This window comes from Kwoniella botswanensis, chromosome 1, assembly GCF_036426115.1.
Source record: "Kwoniella botswanensis chromosome 1, complete sequence".
NCBI classification, from domain to species: Eukaryota; Fungi; Basidiomycota; class Tremellomycetes; order Tremellales; family Cryptococcaceae; genus Kwoniella; species Kwoniella botswanensis.
Window position 1 is genome coordinate 10,358,240 of NC_088599.1, and position 25,483 is coordinate 10,383,722.

Below are 25,483 nucleotides of genomic sequence, written 5' to 3' on the forward strand. Positions count from 1 at the left end.
TTATCTTGAAGCTTGGTCTTAAATCATCGTTCCACTTGGTCATTGCTGATTTTCCGACGGAAATAACCGATGGGTGTTTGCGGTAACAAGATTTATTCAACAACCAAACGGTCGTACTGATGTGATGAGGAAAACACCAAGCAAGTCAATGGAGGAAATATACAATAGGTCTGACTTCACAATCATGCATGCTACAATCTACAATCGACCTCATCGCTACAACCTTGCACCCCTACCAATTCACATGGCATTCTTCATCTCTCTCAATTTACCCATTATCTTCACCGGATCAGATTCACCCGTAGCTTTCCTATACGCACATGAACATGTTCACATCAGCACGTACATAGCAGGCCAGCAATGAGTGACTCGGACAGAATATATCACTAGGACTCACCGTGCTTCGGGTCTATCAAGTCTCATAAATACATTCCATCCCTTCTCATCTCCAATAGTCGATTTACCAGTGGTGCAATTATCGTTCTCAGCCTTCTTCAACAATCTATTCCAATCAACAGATATCAGCATAAGTCACAAGTCACATTGGGGTTTTGAATGTTCGCTTACCCTTTCAAAGCTTCATTATCAGGTTCGACGGTCAATCCAAACTTTGCGCTTCCTTTGGTATACTCATGACCGTTGAATACTAATGTATCGTCAGGTAATTTGGATAGTTTGGTTAGTGCAGCATGCATCTCTTCGGGGGTACCTGATCCACAGCCAAATTAGCTCCACAGTGAAATCATGTCCGATTGATAGTATATCACTCACCTTCGAAAAATCGTCCACATCCAGCTAAGAACAGTGTATCGCTTTGACACGAGACTCACATTAGCTACTGATGGAGTGAGGAGTAATCATCCAGCTCACCCGGTGAATACACCTTTCTCGCCAGTTTTCTTATCCTCCACATAAAAACAGATCGAATCCTGAGTATGACAAGGTGTATGATAGCATCTAGCAAGAATAACCAAAGTAAGCTGATAGATCACGGCTGCGGGTCGCGAACAACCTAGCTTACTTGACATCGATATCTTGTCCTATCTTGAACGTATCTCCCTCTTTCACTAATACGTTCGTTCCAGGACTCTGATTTGATCCTGCATAGGCTTTGAGGCCAGGATGGAGGGAGAGCTATTGTCATCCAATTTGTCAAATTAGCAATCATACCTACATACACCTGTATGATCCCCCTTCTCACTGACGCTCCCATCCACATACCATCATCGAACACCTTCCCCCTATACCACACCTTAGCTCCCTCTTCACCCCTAAATCCCAAAAGAGGTACACCTACGAATTTCGAATTTCCACCGGAATGATCATTATGATGATGAGTCGTGATCAGACTCGTCACTTCCACACCATGCTCTTTAGCCGCGGTGGATATCTTGCCAGCATCGTATGGATCGACCACGGCAGCCTGCTTGGACGAATCGATAAGGAGGTACATCCAATTATCGGATCGTGCTTGGATAGGAATGACTTTCATGTTGCGACTACAACATAGAATATGTCAGCATATCGGTGACTGCTTAGACATATGATCATCTGATATTCGCTCACGGTGAACTTGTACTGAACCGTCTAGCTGATAAGCTCGCTACTCGCTTTGTACTGATATTGAGAAAAGACATGGTCGATAGTCTGTTCTACGGTCGCCCTCCCCCGTAATCTTGATCCAATACGACGTTGGGTTTTATACATCCAACGTCATTGAGTGACCCACCTCCACTTGCCCGAGTGTTTATTTGACACACCCATCCAAATACACAGGTCCATGAAGCACCTCGGCTTTTGCTCCTTGAGGTGATCAATCATACAGAGTGATCTTATGGGATGTCTCGCGTCTTCAAGTGAGATGTCTCAGCGGAGGACGCCACTTTTCATCTCGTGCATTTCATCCGCATGGCATATGTTGATGCGAACAAGGGAACGAGAGGGACGAGGGACGAGGAAGAGGAAGATCGCCTGGCTACAGAATGGGTAATAATGCTTTCATCAGATCTGTCTTTCTCAGCGTGCGTTCCTACGTTCCTTCAAACGTTCAACACATTACAATATCAATAGCGATATCCTCTGCCAGATACCTCCTTAGATCTTCACTCCGCTATTCGGCATTCTGACACGAAGAACGGCATATTGTATATCCAACTAGCTCGAATACTCGATTCAAAGAACACTAAAAACACGTAGAAGGACAATAGAGATGATGGGATTCAAGAAGAAACTTTCCTCGTTCTTACCATCCGATGTAAGTACAAGATCAAGTCAAAGTCAGAAGGTGATGAGAGACTGACGATAGTCGAATGTGTCTAGGCGACAAATCGACTACAGAACGTGTTAACGGTCGAATGGGAAGGACAAGGTAAAACTGTCTTAGTGGAACTCCCGGATACTGCTCGGAACGAGAATGACGAAGTTGAGATGGCTGGTCTGACATCAAGTGCAGGAGGTTATGGGAGGTTGAACGATGATGATGAGGTGAGTCCGTCTCTGAATGTACAGACCCCAACCCGGTACATCATGCTGATGTGTTGAATATCATTGATAGGATGAAAGGTCTTACTCTCGACCGTCTAGATCAGCTTACAATCATAATTACGACGACCCGTATCAGAACCCATACCAAACCACGTCTTCATCAAAACATAAGAAACACCCTTCATACTCTTCCAAGACTCTTCCTCCCCTCCCTCCCTCCAATCACAACAAAGTAGGCAACGTTAATCGTAACCCTTTCGAACCGGAGTATCATTCCCCTCAACCATCCTCTTCGTCCACCTATTCATATTCGTCTGGGTCTGGGTCGTCGCCATATACCGGATCGACCTCTCAATTTGGTGCTCAACAAGCATACAATCAAGGTAATGGTAGTCTGAACAGGATTGGAGAGAAGAAACCAATGCCTAACCCCTGGGGAAATAAATACCGGGAGGATGACATCGATTTATTAGGTGATATAGGTGGAGGAGGCATACATAGTTCAACGACAACTTCATACTCTCGGGATGAGTTGAGAGATACTAGGGACAATTACGACAGTCTGGAGAACCCCTTCAGGTAGAATATCAGGTAGAATGGATAAGCCCTACGTACGCTCAGTATTCAGTCCTTCTTCCGTTTAGATCAGACATCATTCGTTTCTTGTGCGAATGCGCAATTTTTCTTCTGGGGTATTTCTTCCTTTCTGATGACTAATCTCTCGTGTGTTATTCATTTCTTTACTTTGCTTGTAAGGGTTGTATTTTGGATTTTTATACCATTTGTACAAGGGGACATTTATAGATGCACCTGTTCTATTTTATTGCAAGAAATGCTATACCACGTATGTTATATCTTACGATAGAAGATAATTGGCAAGATATAAGTGAACAGTGTCGGTGTCAGAAGCAGTAAATATCAATCATACCATACTATACTATCTCTCTGCAAGTAGACTGAGATCGTGTCGTTGGTATACATACCGATAAAAGGTACTTTAAGGATTGTGGGTATACATAATCCGTGATCTCGAAGCAATAAAACCCAACCATACCATACCATTTCGTTCTTTCTGTCTAGAAGTATCTTACAATCGTGTTGTCCATTTCGTATTTCATGAAAAATCCCACATATACTTCCGTAATCCCACTACCTTCAATTCAGATAGCATCAAATACCCCACTCCACATATTATAATTCCACCCTTTGCCTCCTTCTCCTTCTTGGCTAATATCCATCCCTTTACCCTCGATAACCACTTGTTTACCATATTTCATCACTTGGAATGATACTTGTCCAGTATAGAAAGGAACAGGTATGAGGTTGACCGTACCGACTTCTAAAGGGAGAGGTCGATGGGAATGACCACCGTTCTGAATATGTAAGGTGAAGGTATCTTTTGTGGAATATTGGGAGGTGGGAAGGAGGATAAAGAAGTTCAAGAGGTCTTGGGCCTACATTATAATTCAATCGTATCCACAATCAGTGAACATACACCGCCCCGAGAACCTCAATTTTGGATTATGGTGAATGTATAACTCACCCATTCGGAATGATCAGGCTTACCAACCCTATCCTGTGCAGTTTGCATATCCCTACTCTGAGTTCTATACCAAATTACCAATTTCCCGCGTTCCTTTTCTTCTTCTCCTTTGCCGGAAGGTAGATTCCTATCTGGACCACGATGTATTTGGTTCTTCCACTTCTGGATGAAGTACTTGATCATGACTCTAAATCCCTCATGATCCATTCCCTCCGTCCATCTATCAGAACCAGGTTGAGCACCCAATACAGGTCCAATATAATGCGACTCGCCAAAATCGTTCCATGAGATAATTTCGATGAATTGCGGTGATTGATCGGGAGGTAAAGAAAGGAGCTGTGAAAATCGTGATGGTAATAGTAAATCATCGGATCGATCTGTTCGGTGCCAAACATCGTTGAGCTTAATCTCCTCGAGAAGGGGTGGTGAGCAAAGATAGCTTACATATCCAGTTTCTACAAAATATTCGAAACACCCGTCAGCCGAGCTCAAGAAAATATCATTATGTACATTATCAAGAGATACTCACTTGTTGAATGCCCAATCTCCCTCTGCACCATAATGAGTGAAGAACAAAGGTGATACAGCAGCCATGTATGGTTTTTCCTAATACACCATAATTCCCATCAGCAATCGATGCTAGGGGGACTGGTCCGGTAGACTCACGTGTTCCAGGAATGGTTTGTCCGACTCCAAATTAGTTGTATGGTTATTCATTGGCCTGATCGTCAAGTTCAAGCAAGAAAGCATAATCATTAGCTTCACAAGACTAGAATTGGTGTGGAGAGAAGTAGGATATAAGATGACCTACCAAGCACCGTTCCAATGAAACGCCCCATCCACATAGTCTTTCGCTAATATCTCCTCAGGAGGAAGGAAGAACGAAGGTATGAAGAAGACCTATCATCCACCGAGAATCGATGTGAGCGAAAGAATATCTTGGATGGTTGCTGGAAGCGGACTCACCTTTTCTCCCAATATACTTTCCACTCCACTAATAACCTCTCGCCATCCATCATCACCCAAATCCTGCCCTCCAAACGTACTCAATAAGATCTTATCATCCCATTTGAGTTGCGCCGATCGTCCAAATTGGATAATCTGTATTACCTTGGTTATGATCAATTTCGGATCTTTTGGTAATACCATCAGATCTAAGGAAAGACAAAGTTTGAGTTTGGTCGAGGTGGATGAAGAAGAGAGAAGACGGTATGCCGTGGATGCTTGGGTGAGCTGCCATTCCTCTTGACCCAAGTTCAATGCTAGGGCATCTCTGTAATGTGCACCGCATCAGCCTTGCCTTACCATGTAGTCGATCAAAAGTCAGCCTACAAGGAGGTGTCCTCTGCTAGATCGAAGGTCTTAAGCCAGTCGTCTTCAGTGAAAGGATAAGTATTTCCAAGCTATATGACAGACAATATACATTCATCAGTATAACCTAAAAATGAAGAGATGCGGGGCAAGACATACCATAAAATGAGCGATAGCCAACTGTGGTTTGACAACACTATCCTCGTCACCACCAGGGAAGGGCTGTTGGTCGACCCGGCCTTTGCCTTTGGATCTACTGAACCATTGCATCTTCAATGTCTGGATCGTCAAGACTAGGAATAAGATAGCTAGGACGGGTCGAAAGAAGGGATGAGAGGTAATGGGTTTCATCGAGCTTGATCTGTGTACCTGCTCAAGTGATCCACAGCTCTACACTGCACTGACTATGTGGTGTTGGAAATGTCCGATAAATGCCCCTCGCCATTGAGATATGTATTTAGCATAGCACAGACCTGTGCATCGCCGTTTAGTCGGATGAAGGACAAAGGATTCTTCAGGATTGTAGCGCGTATGATTTGTTTGGTTCCGCTTCTGCTCACAAGTGAATCAACGATTCAACCTGAATCGCACTCATGGTCTGCATAAAATCTTTCTGAATGAATCAACTGCTACAGGTTATTCAATGATCTCTCCTTGTGGAGTACATGTATCTGACCCCCTCTTGCATGCACTGTGTTCTACGTTGAATTGTAGAGATATTGAAGTGACTGAGGGTTGTCGCCTTCGCTATCACGTGACATCGCCAATTACTCTTGGAAGTCTCGATGAAATGCTCGAGCGTCGTTGGAATGAAGAGATCATATCAACAGCTGGTTCTATCTATTTATCTATCATAACCTTCTCGTGCTGGACAAGATCAAACCTGCTCAAACAACTTCAACAATTATCTACTTATGTTACATTCAGTCTCAGGAGAGACAGACAGTCGCCATGACGCGTACACGCTCGGATCCTTTTCGTTCTTTTTCAGTAATGTTCATCGCACGGATCCATCGTTTCATCGAAACAAAGAGAACATTGCATCTACAGCCCGAATACAATTAAAAGCTCTTTGCACCATCAAAATAACTTAAGAGAAATGATCCTCTTTCGTAAGTCTGACAATCGTAGCATCTTCCCATCATCAATCACGTCTCGACTTGTTGTTTTCTAAAATTGATGCAAGGTGAGTAAGAAAAAGCAGCTAATCCTACGGAGTAGCATACAACATGATTCAATAACCCGATATTCAGAGCGATCTACAAAAAGCCTCGATACGATAAACTTTATTCATCCTTTTTTGTCAGTTCAAGCTGTACCTCGTGCTTCTTATTGTCGACTTTCAGAAACACGACTTTTCAACCATCAAAGGCTTCGGCCTTATTGTCTATTTGCTTGACGACGATCCGATGTGACTCTGTGTTGTATTTACTGGCCTAGAAGAATAAGACACCTCTACCAGTAATGGCTTTAGGAAGTACGAGTATCGTTGTTTCGGGCCGAATCGAAGTCCAGTAAGCTCATACTCTTATTGTGGCTGAAGAATGCGGATCTCACATTGAGCAGAAGAATGGACGAAGAGGGGCGCAGATTAATCGATAGTTCTCGCTCCATCATCCAAATTACCCTTTCTGGGCAGATATCAAATATCCAGTCGATCAAGTGGGGTAAACAACAAAAACAACAATGAAAGAGATGGAAGTAAAAGTGATGAAAAGAAAGAAAAGCCCGAACAAACAACAAAGAAAAAGTCGTGTTTTCTCTTTGATAAAACCTGACTACTGTTGATCCCTCTTACCTGTCCCTCATGAATCGTAACACCTCCTCAAACCAACCTGAATCCAGACCCTTTACTAATTCACATCGACACACAAGAATGGTTTTTACCGATTGAGCTAAAACTTGATCTTTCATAGCGAAATGACGTTGATGATCATTGTGTTAGCAACAAAAGACCTTCTGACAACCCTTGATTTGGGCTTAAAACGGATATCATATCCTACGAGATCCATGGATCCAATCACTTCGCCAAAAGCAATACAACAATACCACCCAAACCTCGCCAAAGTAGTTTCTCTTGGGGCGGTAACGGAACTAACCATCGTGTAGCAGATGATGCTGAACCGAAGAAATGGTAAAAGAGAAGATTTAAGGCATAATACACAGCAAGCACACATCATCATCATCCCATCAAGACACGACTTTAAGGGTACTATCTCTGATTTAACTTGATCAATGATCAATAAGCTACGGCACGAGCTAGCTTATTCCCCACTTGGACAAAAGAGGATTCAGTTCCTTGTTGATTGTTTCGTCTCATCTTATTATCAAGCTGTTATAATTGGGTTTTCCTATTTTTTCCCTTTTCCCTTCCTCTCTCTCTTCTTCATCATTGTTATTATCGCAAAGCCCAATAACAAACCTTTTCTTGTTGTTTTGCCACTGTTCCAGTCCGATTTCTCTCATTGTTCGTTCCCATATCATTGACTTGACTCCAATTGCTATTCTATTCCTCCTCTTGGTATCGGTATCTGCATCGCTAGGATCTCTTTCTTTCCGTTCTGCTTCCGCTCAATCAATCAGTCAGTCTCAACTTTGGTATTTGTTGCTCTTTCTCACTTTTCTTATTGTCTCGCAGTTCTATTTCCATTTTTCTCTTTCAATTTCCTTATTATAATTGTTCTTTGTTAGAACCATCTCTAGCTTGTAACAACAATAATAACCAGAAGACTCATTCGGATTCCGCACGATCATCGTCGGGATAAAATTTTTCACTTCACCTGCCAATCAACCAAATCACAAACGGGATAAAGGGATCTATAAACTTTCACCACCTCGTCAAAAATTGATTTTCAATCGTCAATCGTATCATTCGCAAACCATTCACGTTGATCATCCCATTGTGAGTCCACTGCCCCCTCTTCCATGTCTCATCCTTATCTTATTGTGCCTGATCATCACGGACCACACGTCACGTTTGATATCAACAAACTCTTTCCCCAAAGAAAATGAGAATGAAATCAGAAAATGATTAATTCTTACTCATCCGAATGGCAATTGATGGATATCATACACGCCCGAATTCCATTCATTCTTTTTCCCTTCTGTTTTCCCAATTTATTCTCGTACTCTCTTATATCTTTATATACTATCTGTTACTATACTGATTTGTTTATCCTCGAGTTGAGTAGGAACACCACATCCATGTCAACTTGTGTAATGAGCAACAGTACTCCATTCAGTTCTACCGCTCAAGACCGTACTATCGAGTTCCAAGATAACTCATTCAACACTACGCTATCCGACGACCTCTTTGACTCTTCTTTCTCATGTGAGTGGTCAAACCTCTCTCTCTTTCTACATACCGCATGGCTAATCACGACACTTTACACAGTTATGAACCCAGATTCGAGCAATATGGAATACTATATTTTCAGTCCGGATGGTCGAAGGTCCCCTGAACCTCCCACTACCGAACAACAACATATCAATCATGAGGATCAACCTCAGGGTCGTGATGAGAATATGGGAGGTAATGATAGTGAGTCCCAACCCTCATACACTTTGTTTTGTCTGCACTTTGATTCAAGCTGATCGTCTGTTCTCGTTCGATAGTAAATAACCATCAAATCGAAAATCATCACTTCTCATTATCACCTTTGACAATGACCGATCCTCATGCCATCTTCTCCCAACCACAGGCCAACACCGAGATCACCTCTGGCTCATATCCTCATCCACCATGCGCCATGACTTACGAATCGATATCAGCACCAAGCACAAGCCACGGTTCCACCAATATCGCCCATCATCCTACCTTCTTCCACCCATATAGATCAAGTGGTAAGCGAATCCCTCAATCATGTAGAATGAGCTGACGCCAACCAATCTGATAGCTACCGGAGACTTTGCCAGAAATCCTCGTTCACCTCCACGCTCGCCAGCTCTCTCCTCATCGCCTCATGGCTCGTCAGTCTCCCATCGACTGTCTTTCGGAGCACCGACTTCCGTCAGTCCATCATTGGTCAGCCCACATAGTATCGTAGGATCTCAATTATCGGATAACTCACCAAGTCATCCATACATGTATCAACTCCCTCTGACATACGGTACACCCTTGACTAGCGTATCAAATCTTGCCAATGTCTCACCATCGGGTCCGGGATTATCGATGGTAGCTGGCTTCCCTGTACCTACTCAACTTCATCTCCAACAGACTAGTCCTCCAGCGAAAGGTAGACCCATCACCCGTCCTAGACAGGCTCGAACGAATACTAAGAAAATCATCAAACAGGAAGAAGACGAGATAAGCGATGTAGAAGATGAAGGTAATACTGGAGGAGGAGGTGGTGGTCTAGGGCTTTCGGCTGGTGCTAAGTGAGTTCCACCATCAACCTCATCGACATCACATCATCATCCCTTTCGAAATATGTCACAAGTGGTTACTGATCGCTGTCGAGGGTCTTCGCTACCCCGTCATGTACAACATTGCATGTTTCGAGACCATGAAGCTGACTCAACCTTATGTATCACCAGTAACAACGAGGATAGAGTACCAGTCTCATCCAAGCGGGAGGATGTCCGAAAAGCCCGTATCGAAAGCGAGCAGGTGAGCTCGTCGGCGGTGCGCGAAGCTTCTTGCTGAGTGCCGTTGAGGGCCATCATTGATTCTGCAACAATAGCTGATATATCTGCTTAGCGACGACGTGATGAACTTCGAGAAGGTTTCAAAAGACTCAAAGAAGCTTTACCACCTTCCAATCAAAGAGCTTCCAAAGTCAGCTTACTTGATCGTTGTAAGTACGACTGGAATTTTACCTGCGGGGTCACTGTGGCACATTACTGATTTTTTTGACTATGCATTGTAGCCGTCGCGCACATTCAGTCGATCGAAGCTGCCAACCGATATTTGCTCGGTCAACTCGAAGATGCCAATAGGGAATGTACGAAGCTTCGAGAGTGAGTATTCACCCTCGGATGTAAACAGGTTGAACTGATACTGACAAACGACGGTAGAATCCTTCGCAATGATATTGTCCTGAGACAACGAACTGCTTCCAACAGCCCTGGGTCCGGTTCTCACGGCAACAGACCCCAATAAATCAACATACCCTCCCCCTTCAGATTTGTGATACTCTTACGAGCGATATGCCCATGTCAATATTTTAAGGTAAGCTCGTCAGTGCTTCTACAAAGTGAGAATCAGGTGTTGATAAAGAAAAATCTATTCCAATATATCAGTCAACTGATGCTATTCTGCCAATTTCCACGAATGTCAATAGAACTTTCAACATGTATATAACACGCATCGATCGCTCCCGATTCCGCCTTGTTCTGCTGTTCCATCTCTCGCTCGACATCACTCTCATCACAACAATGTATACATACTCCTTGAACAATAACCCGACTTGACATGCTTGGATCGGTTCTTTCACGTACCACTTACGAAACGAACATAACGATACGCCCTGCATATAGACCTCTTTCATGTGTCTTGTAACGAGTGTAACGAATCGAACGACTGGTGATACGAATCGAACGAGCTCTCGCGTACTCCGCGCTCGGCCCCTTGCCACGATACCACACGATTCTCGAATTTCTTTTTTTTTTCCCTTTCTTGGTTGATTGGCTCTGATCTCTTCTCTTTTTTTCTGACCGGTTCTCTTTTCTGTTCTCTTGCTCTGATCGCTTGTTCTGCTTTCATCCTTCTGTCTGCTTGATCTCGTCCCGATTGTGTGATACTTGTTTCTCAGGCATGTAGTTATTTCTAGCCAGCTCGTCTTGTCATTCTTAAAAACGTATAAACACTTCCTCAACTAGTTTTACGTTACTTGTATACATCGTCACTCTCTTTGGTTTCCCATTCTTTCTGATCTCTTTATAACCTACCTGTTTTTGCGTTCTCAAAACGAAGATAGCTTCCTTCTACTGGAATAGAAGAAGTTGCTTCTTCCTTCTTACCCCTCCGCTTGGGTGGAAGGAAGATGGATCTTTGTGGTTTCTTCAAATATCGAAGAATTGATCATTAGACGGTAGCCTTGATGATTGCTTTTACTTTTCTTTTCCATTGGGAATGAAAGGTAAATGGACCTCTAATCATCTTCTCGAACGATACCTTACCTCTCTCTCATTCATTGCCTATATGTATACAGTCTTTTTTGACCATTTTGTACTCGTTGTCTCGTTTCCTCTTCTCGTTATATTCTCGCATTTTCTTCTTTCTGGCTTGATTCCTCTTATTCTTGAAGTAGTTTCTTCCGATCTTCCCTCTGCTTGTTGTCTCTGTATTGTTTGCCTCTCTCTTACACAACCATACCACCTTCTCCATCGCATGTGGATATACATTACATCTCTCTCTCTCACCGAAACATCACCGTCAACAACACCGTCCAACAATTAACCTAATCGATCAGCTCAACTCGAACTCGAACTAAAACCCAATGGATAGGTAGTCTTTCGAAAAGACTTTCTTCATCTCCGTACAAGATGATTGGACCTATTCGATCTAAATCAGATCGGTAGTACTGGTATACTTTCTTCGCCTTTCTCAGACCATGAAAAGGTGTATGGACCGATCTCCTCCCTCTTTCTTGTATTTCAACATCTTGACTCGATGTCAAGGTATCGGTAGTCTGGAATTGCTTCTTCCTTCTTTGGTAAGATTGAAGATGGACCGATCAAAAATACAAGAGATGAGTTTTCGACGTTGATAGCCTCACTGAAACTGGGGTTGCTTCTATTAGATAAAAACCAATAGATGGACCAACGTGATCTGAACTCGGTAAGGTTGGTTGAATCAGATTCTGTTTTGGTCATTGTTGGTTGAACATGTTTATAGGATATCTGGATTTGATTTGTATTGATCTAAGAAGAAGGAGGGTCATACACAATGGAATCTCACGATACGATACGATATGATATGATATGATATGATATGATATGATATGATATGATATGATATGATACGCTTTGGAAATGAAGTTGAGATGAAGATATGACTATGACTCTGATATATTATTCTATATCTTAATGGCTTGATGAATATCATGACCTTGTACAATAGATCCATTTCAAAAGTTTGACTCATGTCTGTGTCTATTCATGAGTCATTATACACTGATGCATGCTTGGCTGAACTTATATATTTGAATTTAATTACGTTTCATATCGAGACCGAACAATACTGACAATCTTTAAGGAAAGGAATGTTACATATAGACTGGGATGCACACAAACTATGACTACTTCTCGTACTTCCTCTCCGAGTGACTTTCTAAGTCTCTATCATCGATGATTTGTTGGGGATCAGACCGGGACCGTATCGATTCCAGATAATTTAGTTCCCACCACCTGGTCTTTTCATCTAGTTGTAGTGAAAGTTGACATCAGCTTCGACAAGCTTGAGACGACAGCCGACGGCGAACGAATCGACGCGAACGAACCGACGAGATATGGAAAGTACAGGTTAAAGCTAAGGACTTACAAAATCAACGAAAAGATCGAGACAGACCATATCTTCGTCAGTGTCGGTATAACCTCTGACTTGGACTGAGAATTTAGCTAAAAGAAATGAGTGCACAGTCAGCTCATTTTGCTTGAGCTCATACCGGAGATAAGCTAGCTGAATGGTAGTGTCATGTCAAATATAGGATACGTACCCTTTGGGATCTCTTTGGGTAATTCAACGGTTTGTTTGACCTTGTATGGACCTGGTGAGACTGGGCATTGAACAGTTGCGTTGGCATTTCGACTGTAATGGGTACCATTCAGTTAGCTTATCTGACCTCTGTGGATGTCAATTATTGGTGATTGGTGGTTGTATAACGACTTAGGAATTGATGTGGAGTGGTGATCATCCGAAATGAAGGAAGAAGAGACAGACGACTTACGCTTCCTCACAAACGTCAAATTGCTTTTGCAACAACTTGATCAAACCGAGCTTAACAGTGACATCGGCATATGCACCTTCCTATAGATACAGTATGTGTCATTAGCGTAGGAAAATGACTATAAAGTTCAGATAAGTCGTATCGCACCTTGATTGGTTCGATCACATCTGCTTCAACTTCCACAGTGAGATTCTTACCAGGGACAGGTGGATCAGGAGTAACGTGAATAGATTTGAGTTGGCTAGGAGAGCGGCAGAGTAAGCTTGCAATGCCAGACGAAAATGAGATCGATTAAGCTTACACTGCATCAGTTGCGAGGCCTGTCCATTCGATCAACCAGTGATGCGAGGAGGTATATCACGTGCGATAAGGTATCGGGCGACATGATGAGGAAGGCAGATACAGCAGACAAGGAAGAAGATATATCAATCAGTTCTCGTCACACAAATCATCTGGATGAGCGTCAGATGAGCTCAACTCACCACAATCAACGTAACTCCAACTATCCATAGTCCTTACGTCCCCATCCTTGACGGTAGTAGATACTTTGCCACCTCCTGATACGAGTTCACCTGCCCAGCCGAGAGCATCGGCAGCCAAGTTTGCTGAGGCTGCTGTAGCGAGGATAGGGAGTAGAGCGAGGGAGGTGATCCGCATGATGTTTGTGATTTGATTATATGTATGTATGAGAGGGGGGTTAGATGTATGAAAGGAAGATGTATGATGGTGATGAGATGAGCGATGATGAGATGACGGAAGTCGTATGATAGGAGGGTGTCAGTCTCAGTCTCAACTCAATCTCGGTCCAGGAACAGGGATCAGGGTAGAATACATGTCACATGATATGACATGATATGCACGAATGTCAACCGCCAACGACAAAACCAAATGAGATAGATATCTGCATTATAACCCTTGGTTGCTGAATGACAGGTGGGCCTTCATATCCATTCGAATAGAGACGGATAATAGAGCTGGTAAACTTGCGATGATCTGTTGGTTGATTTTGTTGCCTTGCCAAAATTTCGAGAAAAGTCAGACTCAGCGCTTGGATAACCTCTTGGCATTGTTCCTGTCGCTGGCTTGAGATGAACTCCGACAGATACATCCGCCAGGTGACTTCACACCACTTTTGACATGATCTTTTTGAGCAATGTGTCTGTCACTCGATCACTTGGGCAAGCTGGGTGACGGCGGATTCAGTGTATTGTTTCAGGTCTCGGCAAAGCATCCTGAAGTGCATGGTCCTGCTGAAAGTTTCTCTTCATCATTCGCATGCGCACAGATACGCTCACTAAATTCCTTTGGTACCTCGACGGCGATTGAGGTGACAAATCATTTTGTGACCAGTGCCGGCTGTTCTTGGTGAAACGGAAACGAGGCAGGGTCCAGACGGGCAGTGCGTTCTCTTCCGTACAGTAGGTGATCCAAGCTGTGACCATCGTGATCCGCAAAGTGAGATTGGGTTCGTTTCTATTCATTATGCATACTATGGATATCATCGTGATCTAAGCTTATCAAATCGTAAATATCGTTCGTTCAAGTACAAATATCATACAAACCCAACTTGATCTATCCCCATAGCTCTCCTGGCAGTGATGATAGCCACTAGCTCTTTGATAAACTCCTCTAAAATCACACAATTGTCCAATATCACATTCAAGCTAACTTTCTTCGGTCCCTCATATGTCTTTGCTTGTGAATCTTCCTCTACGTGATCTGACATCTCCCGATGTAGTGTATCTTCCGTGAAAGACGCATCTCCATTTTCCAATGCTGTTAAAGAATTAGCATTCGACCAAGGTCCACTACTTATGGTTTCCTCCGACTTCGACATTTCCACTTGTAGATCCACATCCGTCTGCTCGTAGTGCGCTCTAAAAGGAGAAGGATTCATCATATCCAGCTCATCGACTCTAATGGGCGTGGCGAATCTTCCACTTTCTTCTACAGGTCCAGGCGACTTGTTAGGCGTTCGAAGTAGACTACCTAACGTAGGTGTCAATCCAGACGACGAGGATCGATTAGGCGTACTTGCTGGAGTTTTCTTTTTAGGAGTCAAGAACGACTTGATGCCACCTACTAAACCAGCTGCTGAGGGTCTTTTCTTCTTCTCAGGTTTAGGAGTTTCGGGAAGACCGAAAGAAGAAGGTTCCACCTCCAACATAAGGTTCATAGCTTCGTCAAGATGATCAGCAAATAAGAGTCCTTGTCTCCTTTCCGCTAAAAGTCTATCGAAAGATTCGATGCTAGATCGGTAGGACGATACGGTCTTGATGATCTCTCGCAAGATCTGATAAATTGCTGGAAGAGGTACCGAAGATCTGACACTGAATGGATCTGATTCACCACCATGTCGAGGACGATCCACGTCGAGGTCAGAATCGTCATCTGAATCTGTACCGAAATCAGACAAAGAATCTTGAGGCTGTTTAGATCTACTCTTCCATGAATCTGTTTCTGGATTTACGTCGTATAGTAACCAGCCAGCTAATGATCTATGAGGACAAAGAGCTATGGCACTGATCACGCCGGTCATAGCGACGTTTTCATCTGGAGTATTGGCGAGAAAATTGCTGAATGTCCTTAAAATGTTCTTGATGAGAGGGTCCGAGGGGTTCACTCGATGTTGTATTGGTTCTGCTGTCATATCTAAATGTAAAATGTTCTTTTCCATTTCACCTAAGAAAGTCGTGGGTATCCGGGCAGATCGGAGGCATGGATCCACCTCTATAATGGCAGTCATATCTGTTAGATAGACGGCATATCCAGCAGCCATCTCAGCGGAAGACAATGATGGATCCAAGCGAGTGACTAAAGAGCTATACAACTCCACTTCTTGCAGGTGCACGTCTGTAGAATTGACAGGATGTGGTAAAAAGCTGTGGAGAGTGTCTATTTCGGATGGAATCGGTCGTTTGGCCAGTGCAGTCGCAGTCGGATCTCGAATCACTGAAAGGAGACCTGTGACTGCCTGCCGACAATGATCACCTAGCAATGTACGGAGCAGACGTAAGGCAGCGGTTGAAGAGGTAGGTTCCGACGAGTGAAGATTATCGAGAATGAGATCCTTGAGGGTAAATCGACCTTCGTCCGCGAAATAGTCTGAGGTATATACAGGCTGGTCAATGTATCCCATAGCACCGGTCTTTCTTTTATTCTTCTTCCTATCCTGAGCAGAGTGACCCGGTTCCAACGATCCAGTGTCCATCAGGAAAGAGATCAATCGATCCAACAAGGGTCCTTCATCAAGGTCCGAAAATAAGACATCAAGGTATGTAAGGACAGCCACCGAACTTCCATCGTGGTTCGAACATTCTAATACCGAAGGGTACAACACATTATCCAGGAAAGACGACTGGATAGCGTCAAGCGTGGCTTCTGATATAGCACTTCCTAGCATGTGGGTAGTCGATATCTCATGAGAATTCTGATCGCTATGAGGATGCCGTATCATGGAAGTACATCGATGAATTATATCTTGCAAGAAACCGAACAACTTGAGAATGAGATCCAGCTGATCCTGGACTTCCTGATCTGTCGAAGAAGGTATCTCCCTATCAGGCACATCGACCCCAGCACCAAGATACATCCCACCCGTACCCGAAGCTGAACCACCTAATTCTCTCTCTTGTTCCGCCAATTCCGCTATAGACGGTACATGTAATTTCGAGGGTAACAGCGAATATATAGCACCTAGACCTGCAGCCATTACTTCCGCAAAATCACCGTCCAGTATGAATTCACCTAAAGCATCTCTGGCATCTTGTAAGGGGTCGGAACCGTCTTTATCCGTGGGGTTCGGACTTCCGCTGACGATTTCGCTGGGTGGGAGAAAAGCGATATCGAAAAGGAATAATAGACCGGCACGAGCTGGATCACCGATTTGACCTTCTCGATGGACGAAGCGAAGTAGGTAGGAGAACAGGAGGAATTCGAAATGATGCGTTGTGGCTGTCCTACTGGAGGGGCCGGAAATACCTGTGTGAGCTGATGGAGCAGGAGACAAGGCTCTTTCGAGAGGTGTTGGGACGCGAGAGGGATGAGGTTGGAGCCAGCCTCTGTCATGGAGGAAGATTAGGAGTAAAGGGGGACTGCAGGTGCATCAGCATAACAAGTCACATGGCATCCCGGTAGTTGAAAGCTAGTATGAAGATCTTTGGAGGGGTAGGAATAGAGCAAGCAGTCTGTATCAAGCCACTCACTAAGCTACCATCCTAGAGGCCAGTGTACACATCAATCCCACCAAATCCTCTTCTATATCATCATTACTGCCCCTTCTCTCCATATCAGGACTCATGCCAGCTGCGCCAAGAATTCTAGCCCCTCCATCTATCTTCTCTTCGGGTTCTTCACCTACACATGATCGCAGTAATCGTCTGAGGGGGCGGTGCACAGCGTTGTGAACCAAGAACCGTTCGGATAGGGATACGATTAGGTTGTTTATTGCTCGAAGTACTTCCGCTATGCACATTCAGTCTGATCAGCTGAGACAGAGAAGCGGTCATAATGTGGTTTGGTTGAATCTACCTTTGATACCATGGGGTCTATCAGGTTCACAGAGCCTTTCAAGTTGAGCTAACAGGTCGTTCTTGAGGAAGTATTCTAGACATGCTCCTGTCGTACTACATAGTGTAGGCACCGCTAGGTCAGCTGTGAGTATGAATAACACATGAGAGAACAAGCTCACTCTTCATCAGTCCTGTTGCTCTCATAGACCAAAGCGTCTACAATATGTCTGAGCTGATTGGGCACTTGAGTTGATGATATTCCTCTGTGAAATCAGACGTCTGTCAGTATGATCATGTCAAAGAAATGATCAGATCATAGGACTATACATACCGTACTATCTGCCTCTCATCTGGATATTCTAGCGTTTCCTATTCCAGCCCAGCCATCAGCGTCCATATCTCATTTATGTGATGCAAAGTACCCACCTTGATCCCTTGCCAGGCTACATCAAACTCGCCCAAATCATCCGGCTGTTTGACCGCTTTAGCCTCTTTCGGAGGCTGTAAGAGTCGAGTGAAGAAATTTGATACTTCCATTCTGGCCTTCAAGGCCGAAGTGGTGGAGTGTTGCTGTATGCTTGGTCGTCTGCTGTGTACGATGAAAGTATAGATCTATAGAAAATGAGATGATGGGATGTGGGTGCACAAGCCAGAATCAACGACAAGGACAATAGCCGAAAACGAGGACATCATCATCAACGCGTTTTGTTTTTCTGTTCGTCATCCCTTCCTCCGACCATAACGATCGGATAATCATGATGGACACCTCGAATACTGTAGTATGCTCTCAGCACCGACATCGAAAGGAGCACAGGTCTGAAGAAGAAACCTGGTACCCTTATGCATCACCACTGGAAAATATCACATCCCTCTTCTCTTCTTCCTCTTCCGCATCTTCCTCATCAAGCACCAAAACCTCCATCAATGATTGGATACCTAAAGATCCCGTTGTAGTAGGTATAATTTCAGCAGCAGGAGCGACATGCCTTACACTAGGTTCGATAGCTGGATATAGGAGGTATTGGAGGAGGGTACGGAATGCCAACAGTGTGACTACAGGGATGTTGGATCGAAAAACTTGGATAAGAGGTGTTGTGACAAGGTGAGCTACCTGTTTATCAAAGATCGTCTGGATTTAGCTGACTGGTAGCTTGTGACAACATAGTGTAGGCGATGGTGGTGAGCTGTCATGCTTCTTTTACGCTCAGCATGTGTCCAGCAAGTTTAGCTCATATAACGGTGATATAATTGCAGATAATTTACGATTGTATCATACACCCGGACCTTTCTTCAGATATCCTTTCAAGATCCGTTCTATTCCCAGTACCACTAAAGGTGAGTGTATTCATCTATGGCCTCAGCCTGATCTTGATAATGTGCTAAAACGACTGCGTATCGCAGAACTGAAAGACGAGACGATCCATATTCGAATAGCAGGGGTGGACGCACCCGAGAACGCCCATTTCGGACAACCCGCTCAGCCTCATGCTAAAGAATCGCTGGAGTGGTTGAGAGGCACCATACTGGGCAAGAGGATGAGGTGTCAGCTACTAGCCAAGGACCAGTATAATAGGATTGTAAGTTCAGTCTCGACTGATCTCCCTGATCATCGTTAAAGAGTCAGAAGAATTTTCTCATTAATCCACTTGTCACATAGGTCGCCGTCCCATATATAAATCGCCTGTTATGGTTCGACAAACCCCTACCCATCCTGATGCTGAAAGAAGGTATGGCAGTAGTGTACGAAGCTGGTGGAGCAGAGTATGGACCGTGGGGAATAGATAAAATGAAATCGATTGAAGCTCAGGCAAGGTAAGTTTTGTCCTATCATTTTTATACTGTGATTCAAGCTATCTTAGAAGCAGGCTAATATATTGTATACTGTATATACAATATCTCTCTAGATCATCGAAAAAGGGTCTATGGTCATTGAAAAGATTCGAACATCCCAGCGACTTCAAAGCTCGTATGAAGAGACCTGACGAAGTCAGAGTACCATCGACGGGTAAAGCAAAATCTAGGAGTCTATTGGGGAGGATATGGGGATGGATTAGAGGTTGATGGGTGCTAAGTGGGATCACTCCAGCTGCTATCAGGTCAGCCTCGACTCGACGTATACTCAATTCATGAAACGCTATCCATTATCATCTCCTGCTTTAGTAACTAGGCTTAAGGTCTCTCTGCCAAATCTTGACATAATCATATCAAATGCATTGCATACATCTCATAAGGAAATGAATTCCATCTTCTTCCTTTCATTCTTTCTTCTTATCGATCTTCAATTTATCTATGTACAAGCTACGACTGATCACATGAACAGATACAGATTCATAAAATATGTACAACGGAGAAACAGAGTTCAGATACAAAATCAAATCAAAATCAAAAGCATAAAAAAAGATCTTACAGATACCTCCACGGTATGGTTTCAGCCATTACCAATCCATTTTCATCCCCTAGGCCAAGCTGTTCCTTGGTATTGGCAATTCCCCAACGCAGCATAAGGGTTGACCTGACTATATTGAGCGAACCCAAATCCTGCTCCTGGGCCTGCCCCCGCTCCTATTCTATGTTGAGGAGCTACTCCTACTCCAGATCCAGGTGAATTACCAGAAACGCCATTATCCGACGGTCCATTGTGCCAGTTATTGTACACATACTGCGAATGGTAAGAGGGATATACACTCGAGCGAGGCATCATCCCTCCTTGTCCTGGTGCTTGATGGAAGCCTGTCGGAGCAGGTACATGGCTGTAGCTTTCAGAAACAGTGCTGGGATATGGTCTGTAGGAATAACCGAATTGCGAAGGCGGCGCGAAAGGGTTGACCAATCCTTGTACTTGACTATGCGACATCGGAACGCATTCGTTTCTGGCCGGTTGATAGTCTTGCTCATTGGTACGTACAGGATGAGCGCGGATGTGTGAGGTTGATTTTGGGAGTTTCGCCCCTCCCATATTTTTAGGTTCTGCGACCGATGGCGTATGATCGTGATCAACCACCTCTTTCTCCAGCTTCTCAGCTTCCTCAACCAATCTTTCAAGGTTAGCTTTAGCAGAGGGTACGGTAGGTGTTTCCAAGAGTGATACAGTGGTCCTGTAGGGAGATTGAATAGCATCAATCGATTCGTTGACTTGTTGACCTGAAATAGCAAGCTGCGAGAACGACAATCCCGAAGGAACTCCTCCTACAGTAGCGGTAGTTGATCCATCTTCGTCTTCATCCCCGTTCGAAATGATGGATGATGAAGAAGAAGTAGAAGAAGTGTCTAAAGCCACTCCAACACTTTCAGCAATATGATTGAGCATATCTGCAAAGTCGTTGAGTCGATTTTCGATGTTCTCCACTTTCTTGTTGGTAGTAGTGTCTTCGACAGGTCTGGAAGGAGCTAGCTCTCCATCGGTACGCAGTGCTTTGGCGAGATCGAGGAGCTTGAGACCGAGGGAAGATGCTGGACTGACCGATTCAGCTTGCATGATTCGCAATAATCGAGTCGAGGCGGTTGTATTGCCAGACGCAGAGATAAGGTCTTCCAGATAATCTCGAGAAGTGACTCTTTCGAGAGGAAGGTTGGAAGGAGAGTTGGATACCGCTTGGTTTGAGTCAGCAAGATCAGCAGCAGGTGGAAGAGCTGGGAGATCCTTCGCATGAGCCGGCAGTGGATCCTTTCCATCAAGCAAGCTGGAATGAGTGGGTGGGTCGACTGGCGTCTCAGGTCGAGATTCGAGAGTTTCTTCAAGCTTGAATCCACATCTACCGTTGCGTTTCTCTTTTATACTGTGGTGTTCATTCGAGTGAGCAGGCTTGACGTCTTCACGTTGGATCGAATAATCTTCGGGCAAGAGATCGCCCTTGACCCCAGTTGATGACGACTTGACTATAGGCTCGCCTCTCTTTTCCAGAATCGAAGACGAGTTGTCGAAGGAATCAGATACCTCCTCGAATATTGATCCGCGAGCAGGTGACGAGTGTTCCTTGGGAAGCGGGGGTACAGTTTCGGCTTTTACAAATTCACCGGATGACCAGACCTGGATCTGAATGCGGTTCGAAAGCAGACCTCTTTTATAACATTCCCATCCTCCGTGACCATCCCACAAGGCAGTAATGAACTTCTCGTATAACAAGTCTGTATGGATCTTGTCGTTCAGGACCGATAGTCTACTCTTCAGAGCAGAATCTTCTCCGATATAACGACCCAACATCGTTCGAAGTATATCGGTAGTAGGCAGTTCGGAAAATACCCACGGACTCGGTCCAATGGGTCTTAGGTGGAAGTCAATAACGTGGAATTCGAAGTAGAGCGGGTGAGGAGAGGTCGGAAAGGAGACGGAACCGGGACCGGAAGGGCTCACCCAAGGCGCAATCTGTCGCACCGGTCTGGGCACTTGATAATTGTTGCGTGGAATCATGGACATGTACCCAGGTGGCATAGAAGTCGGTGTGCGAGGTGGGGGCGCGAATACTTGTTGGAGGAAAGAGTTCGAATTGCGCTCCGCATGAGACGAAGAGATGAAGGACGGGTAAGTGAACGAAGCTTGTTCGTCCTTGCGAAGCTGTTTATCTTTTCCTGCCTTCTGATTGTTACCATAATATGACCACCTCTCCTCTTCCGGCGAGAGTTGATTGATAGCTAAAGCAACTTCTTCTTGATCTTTCGGCTCGGTAGTAATAGTAGGTAGCTGTACATCGTCGAGGCTTTGGATCTTGTCCCAATTTAAGCAAGAGGGAACAGCTGGTTTAGCGACATCTTCGGAGTGCATCACAGGTACGTTGAGTTCCTTTTTAGCCTGTGCAAGATCTCGATCGTCGTATGTTTCTTGACCCTTCTCCTGTAGGGTCGCCTTTAAGACTGAAGAAGGTTTTGAGGCTGAAGAAGGTGACAAGCTGGACAGAGGGGAATTGACGGTAGCCCTATCTGCTTGAGGTGCGCTGGTGACTGTCTCGAAATGGATGTTCACTTGCATGAACTTCTTAGTACTCTCTTGAGCTTTGCCCTTAAGCTGGTATCATTGAACCGTCAGTGATCTCCCTGTCCTGCCGGAATATTATAGTATGGAACACTCACTTGTCTAGTCAACCAATCTTCGTAGAGTAGATCTCCGACTTTCACTTCATGATGTTCCACAAAATCAGCTTCGTCCTCTGAATTCGCCTTCCATATGCTTTTGCAGCCCGGAGCTTCGCATAAGTGCCTGAAAGCGATTATTTTGAGTGTAAGAGCATCAGGAAGGGTATCTTTCTTGTAAAATAAGGTGGTTCGTCGCATTGTCTCAGATTCATAGGTTGAGGGAGGAAGCTGTAGTCGGAATAAGTAAGACATCCTCCCTTCCTTGCTTTGATATTCCCGTGAATCGTTGATCCTGTTGATGGAAGCACCTTCATCTTCATGTCTCGATACATGGAAATTCGATTGCATTATTGGGTCATATCTGAAGTTGTTGGGTCCACGCATGATATGATCAGGAACCGGGTAGAAGGTTGGAAGAGCCGTGAGCGCGGGAGGAATAGATCTTTCAGATGGATATCTATGTTGGGTGACCATGGACGGAGAATGAGATATTTTATTCGCATATGGTGATTGATTACCTTTTCCTGCTGAGGCTATGTCAGCATGAATTAGATATCGCATGAATGATCACCCTTTTATGCTCAACTCACTTATGGTAGAGCTTTCCAGCTTTAGATCTTTCAGCAAGCTTGGTTCACCAACAAAGACATTTAGATACTTCTCTTCAGGAGTGAGAGATCTTGCGTGGTATATCATCTGAATGGTCATCTATCTCACAGGAACAGACATGTCAGCGATGTTTTAGCCGCTGGAGTAAATCAATCAGCGTGAAGGAGCGAGACTCACGATGAGGTCCAGGTAGCTGTCATACGCACCCTTGAAGGGCCCCTCAAGCACGACGCAAGGGTAATCATTCTCTACCACTGAATTTCACTCCTTGTAGATGGCGAGATTGCTCATTAGCAATTCTAACGCATCGTTCGAGGTTGGGGGTTGGTACCCATGTAAATTACCGAGAGAAACCTTGGTGTCTTTATCGATGACAGCGTAGAATGTAAGTCGCCACATGGTGGACTCAGTACGCTGTTGTCCTTATCATAAGCTATCTGTGAAGAAGATGCGGAAATGCAACGAGGAAAGAAAGGTGTAGGATGGTTCCCAGAGAGTGAGTGGGAAGATCAAGGAATGATGAGGTTGACAAAGGGAACGAGTGCGAGTGCAGTACTTTTGAGTGTACTTGCTTAGTGGCAAATGGGGTATCTCCCCATGGGGTATTGGCTGATTACGCAATTTGAAAGGTTAAGATAAGGATAACCATCTATCTATTTGGGTTTGATGTCTTCTCGCATTCTTCCTTCTTTCTTCTTGCTCACCTTGCTTCTGACCCTTGTTAGAGACTCAATCAATCTTATTGGGTATCAGGACAGGCGAAATCTAGAGACAGTCTTATCCATTTCTCAAATTACACAGTCAATAATGTATTTACATATAGATAATGCTCAAAAGCATGATCGTGTATCTAAACGAGTGATGAGGACGTAAATCCAATCAAACAAATGAAGCTAACACCTGTGTGAGAAAGGCGATATGGCCTCTATCCACCGCAACCCCCACAGCCCCCACCTCCACACCCGCTCGAACTTCCCGTATCTCTAGATTTCTTCTTCTCCTTCTTCTCCTTGGTAGAGCTATATATATGATGCAGGCAAGGAGAATTCAGCTCGCTTCTCTACCTATCATGCAATGGCATATACACAAACTTACTCAATCTGTCGAATGACAAGCCCCATCAATCATTAATACAGGGCCCCTATGCCAGATACTCCAGCAGAACTGATACTGCACTCACTCCTTTGGAAGAAGCACATCCACCTCGAAGTCTCATTGGACCTTTTCCTTCCACCTTAAATCGGTTGACTTTACTAAGTGGATAAGTGCCTCCATCTAGAGAACAGCAGTTATTGTTGCAGCTCGTCTGTCCAATATGATAGACTAAACTTATTAGCCTTGCGCTCAGTGCGATTATTGAAGAATGAGAACATATTGATACTGCTCCTTATGATCGTTGTTCACATATGAAAATGCGGAGTGGAAGTAAACATAGGCAAGGGCGAAAGAGAGATTAATTCAAGATGTATGCAGGGTCGGGTGGGCAAAGATAGTGTCGAAGGGCTGTGTTGATCTAGTCAATATCTCGGGCACGAGGGGATACCAAATTGTACATCAAGACGTCATGTTTGTGTATCCCCTGACATGTCGCTTCTGTCTGGTCGTGTTCAATATCGATTGACTGGAAAACTTAGGTGTGAATCATTCAAAAGTTGGTCATCAAAGATATCAGATACATGCTACTTGGGATCAATCCCCTCGTATGATTTAGTAGACAGGTTATCCTCCTCCTCCTCCGCATCCACCACCCCCACAGCCTCCTGCTCCCCCATGATGTCTTTTTCTTCTCTTCTTGGTACCGTTACTACGGGAGACACTGATGTCAGTTCCCATTGAGATATCACTTTAAGTACAAAATGAAACAGCTGATTCACCCGATCTGAATGATGATCGAACATTGTCGATTAGCACAGAACTGACATGGTCTTGTGAGATAGACGGAGAGTGAACTCACGTTCTTGGAAGACATACAACCTCCTCTAAGTCTCATGGTATCACCTGTACTATGTTGACCATGTTTGTCAAGGGGATAAGTCTGTCCTGCTCAGAAACTCACCTTGTCAGCATCT

The 25,483-nt window shown here is 44.3% G+C and overlaps 8 protein-coding genes across 8 annotated transcripts; 3 read left to right on the plus strand and 5 right to left on the minus strand.

Annotated features, from left to right (window-relative positions):
• Window positions 1–240: 240 nt before the first annotated feature.
• L199_003910 (hydroxyacylglutathione hydrolase) lies at window positions 241–1,492 on the minus strand (the record flags this gene model as incomplete). The annotated part of the gene is made up of 7 exons (XM_064889638.1): window positions 241–310; window positions 398–502; window positions 568–709; window positions 772–812; window positions 871–957; window positions 1,022–1,134; window positions 1,298–1,492. The coding sequence occupies 7 exons, from the start codon at window positions 1,490–1,492 to the stop codon at window positions 241–243; spliced, it is 753 nt and encodes a 250-aa protein (XP_064745710.1).
• Window positions 1,493–2,209: 717 nt separating this feature from the next.
• On the plus strand, window positions 2,210–3,067 carry L199_003911 (uncharacterized protein; the record flags this gene model as incomplete). The annotated part of the gene is made up of 3 exons (XM_064889639.1): window positions 2,210–2,254; window positions 2,320–2,484; window positions 2,555–3,067. The coding sequence occupies 3 exons, from the start codon at window positions 2,210–2,212 to the stop codon at window positions 3,065–3,067; spliced, it is 723 nt and encodes a 240-aa protein (XP_064745711.1).
• Window positions 3,068–3,644: 577 nt separating this feature from the next.
• L199_003912 (uncharacterized protein) lies at window positions 3,645–5,608 on the minus strand (the record flags this gene model as incomplete). Its single annotated transcript, XM_064889640.1, has 9 exons — window positions 3,645–3,938; window positions 4,028–4,404; window positions 4,472–4,482; window positions 4,557–4,633; window positions 4,694–4,748; window positions 4,839–4,927; window positions 4,994–5,300; window positions 5,360–5,430; window positions 5,498–5,608. The coding sequence occupies 9 exons, from the start codon at window positions 5,606–5,608 to the stop codon at window positions 3,645–3,647; spliced, it is 1,392 nt and encodes a 463-aa protein (XP_064745712.1).
• A 2,934-nt stretch (window positions 5,609–8,542) lies between these two features.
• Window positions 8,543–10,439, plus strand: L199_003913 (uncharacterized protein; the record flags this gene model as incomplete). The annotated part of the gene is made up of 8 exons (XM_064889641.1): window positions 8,543–8,669; window positions 8,733–8,879; window positions 8,954–9,181; window positions 9,235–9,715; window positions 9,875–9,947; window positions 10,038–10,134; window positions 10,207–10,297; window positions 10,355–10,439. 8 exons carry the CDS (start codon window positions 8,543–8,545, stop codon window positions 10,437–10,439), a joined length of 1,329 nt encoding a protein of 442 aa, XP_064745713.1.
• A 2,235-nt stretch (window positions 10,440–12,674) lies between these two features.
• Window positions 12,675–13,884, minus strand: L199_003914 (phosphatidylglycerol/phosphatidylinositol transfer protein; the record flags this gene model as incomplete). Its single annotated transcript, XM_064889642.1, has 7 exons — window positions 12,675–12,701; window positions 12,822–12,898; window positions 12,997–13,088; window positions 13,228–13,307; window positions 13,375–13,468; window positions 13,529–13,547; window positions 13,710–13,884. The coding sequence occupies 7 exons, from the start codon at window positions 13,882–13,884 to the stop codon at window positions 12,675–12,677; spliced, it is 564 nt and encodes a 187-aa protein (XP_064745714.1).
• An 895-nt stretch (window positions 13,885–14,779) lies between these two features.
• L199_003915 (uncharacterized protein) lies at window positions 14,780–18,275 on the minus strand (the record flags this gene model as incomplete). Its single annotated transcript, XM_064889643.1, has 6 exons — window positions 14,780–17,321; window positions 17,433–17,691; window positions 17,758–17,852; window positions 17,918–18,001; window positions 18,070–18,107; window positions 18,165–18,275. 6 exons carry the CDS (start codon window positions 18,273–18,275, stop codon window positions 14,780–14,782), a joined length of 3,129 nt encoding a protein of 1,042 aa, XP_064745715.1.
• Window positions 18,276–18,496: 221 nt separating this feature from the next.
• L199_003916 (uncharacterized protein) lies at window positions 18,497–19,799 on the plus strand (the record flags this gene model as incomplete). The annotated part of the gene is made up of 6 exons (XM_064889644.1): window positions 18,497–18,840; window positions 18,904–18,917; window positions 18,993–19,073; window positions 19,140–19,315; window positions 19,396–19,550; window positions 19,643–19,799. 6 exons carry the CDS (start codon window positions 18,497–18,499, stop codon window positions 19,797–19,799), a joined length of 927 nt encoding a protein of 308 aa, XP_064745716.1.
• Window positions 19,800–20,187: 388 nt separating this feature from the next.
• On the minus strand, window positions 20,188–23,813 carry L199_003917 (uncharacterized protein; the record flags this gene model as incomplete). Its single annotated transcript, XM_064889645.1, has 5 exons — window positions 20,188–22,737; window positions 22,803–23,338; window positions 23,396–23,513; window positions 23,592–23,607; window positions 23,680–23,813. The coding sequence occupies 5 exons, from the start codon at window positions 23,811–23,813 to the stop codon at window positions 20,188–20,190; spliced, it is 3,354 nt and encodes a 1,117-aa protein (XP_064745717.1).
• Between the last annotated feature and the right edge of the window lie 1,670 nt (window positions 23,814–25,483).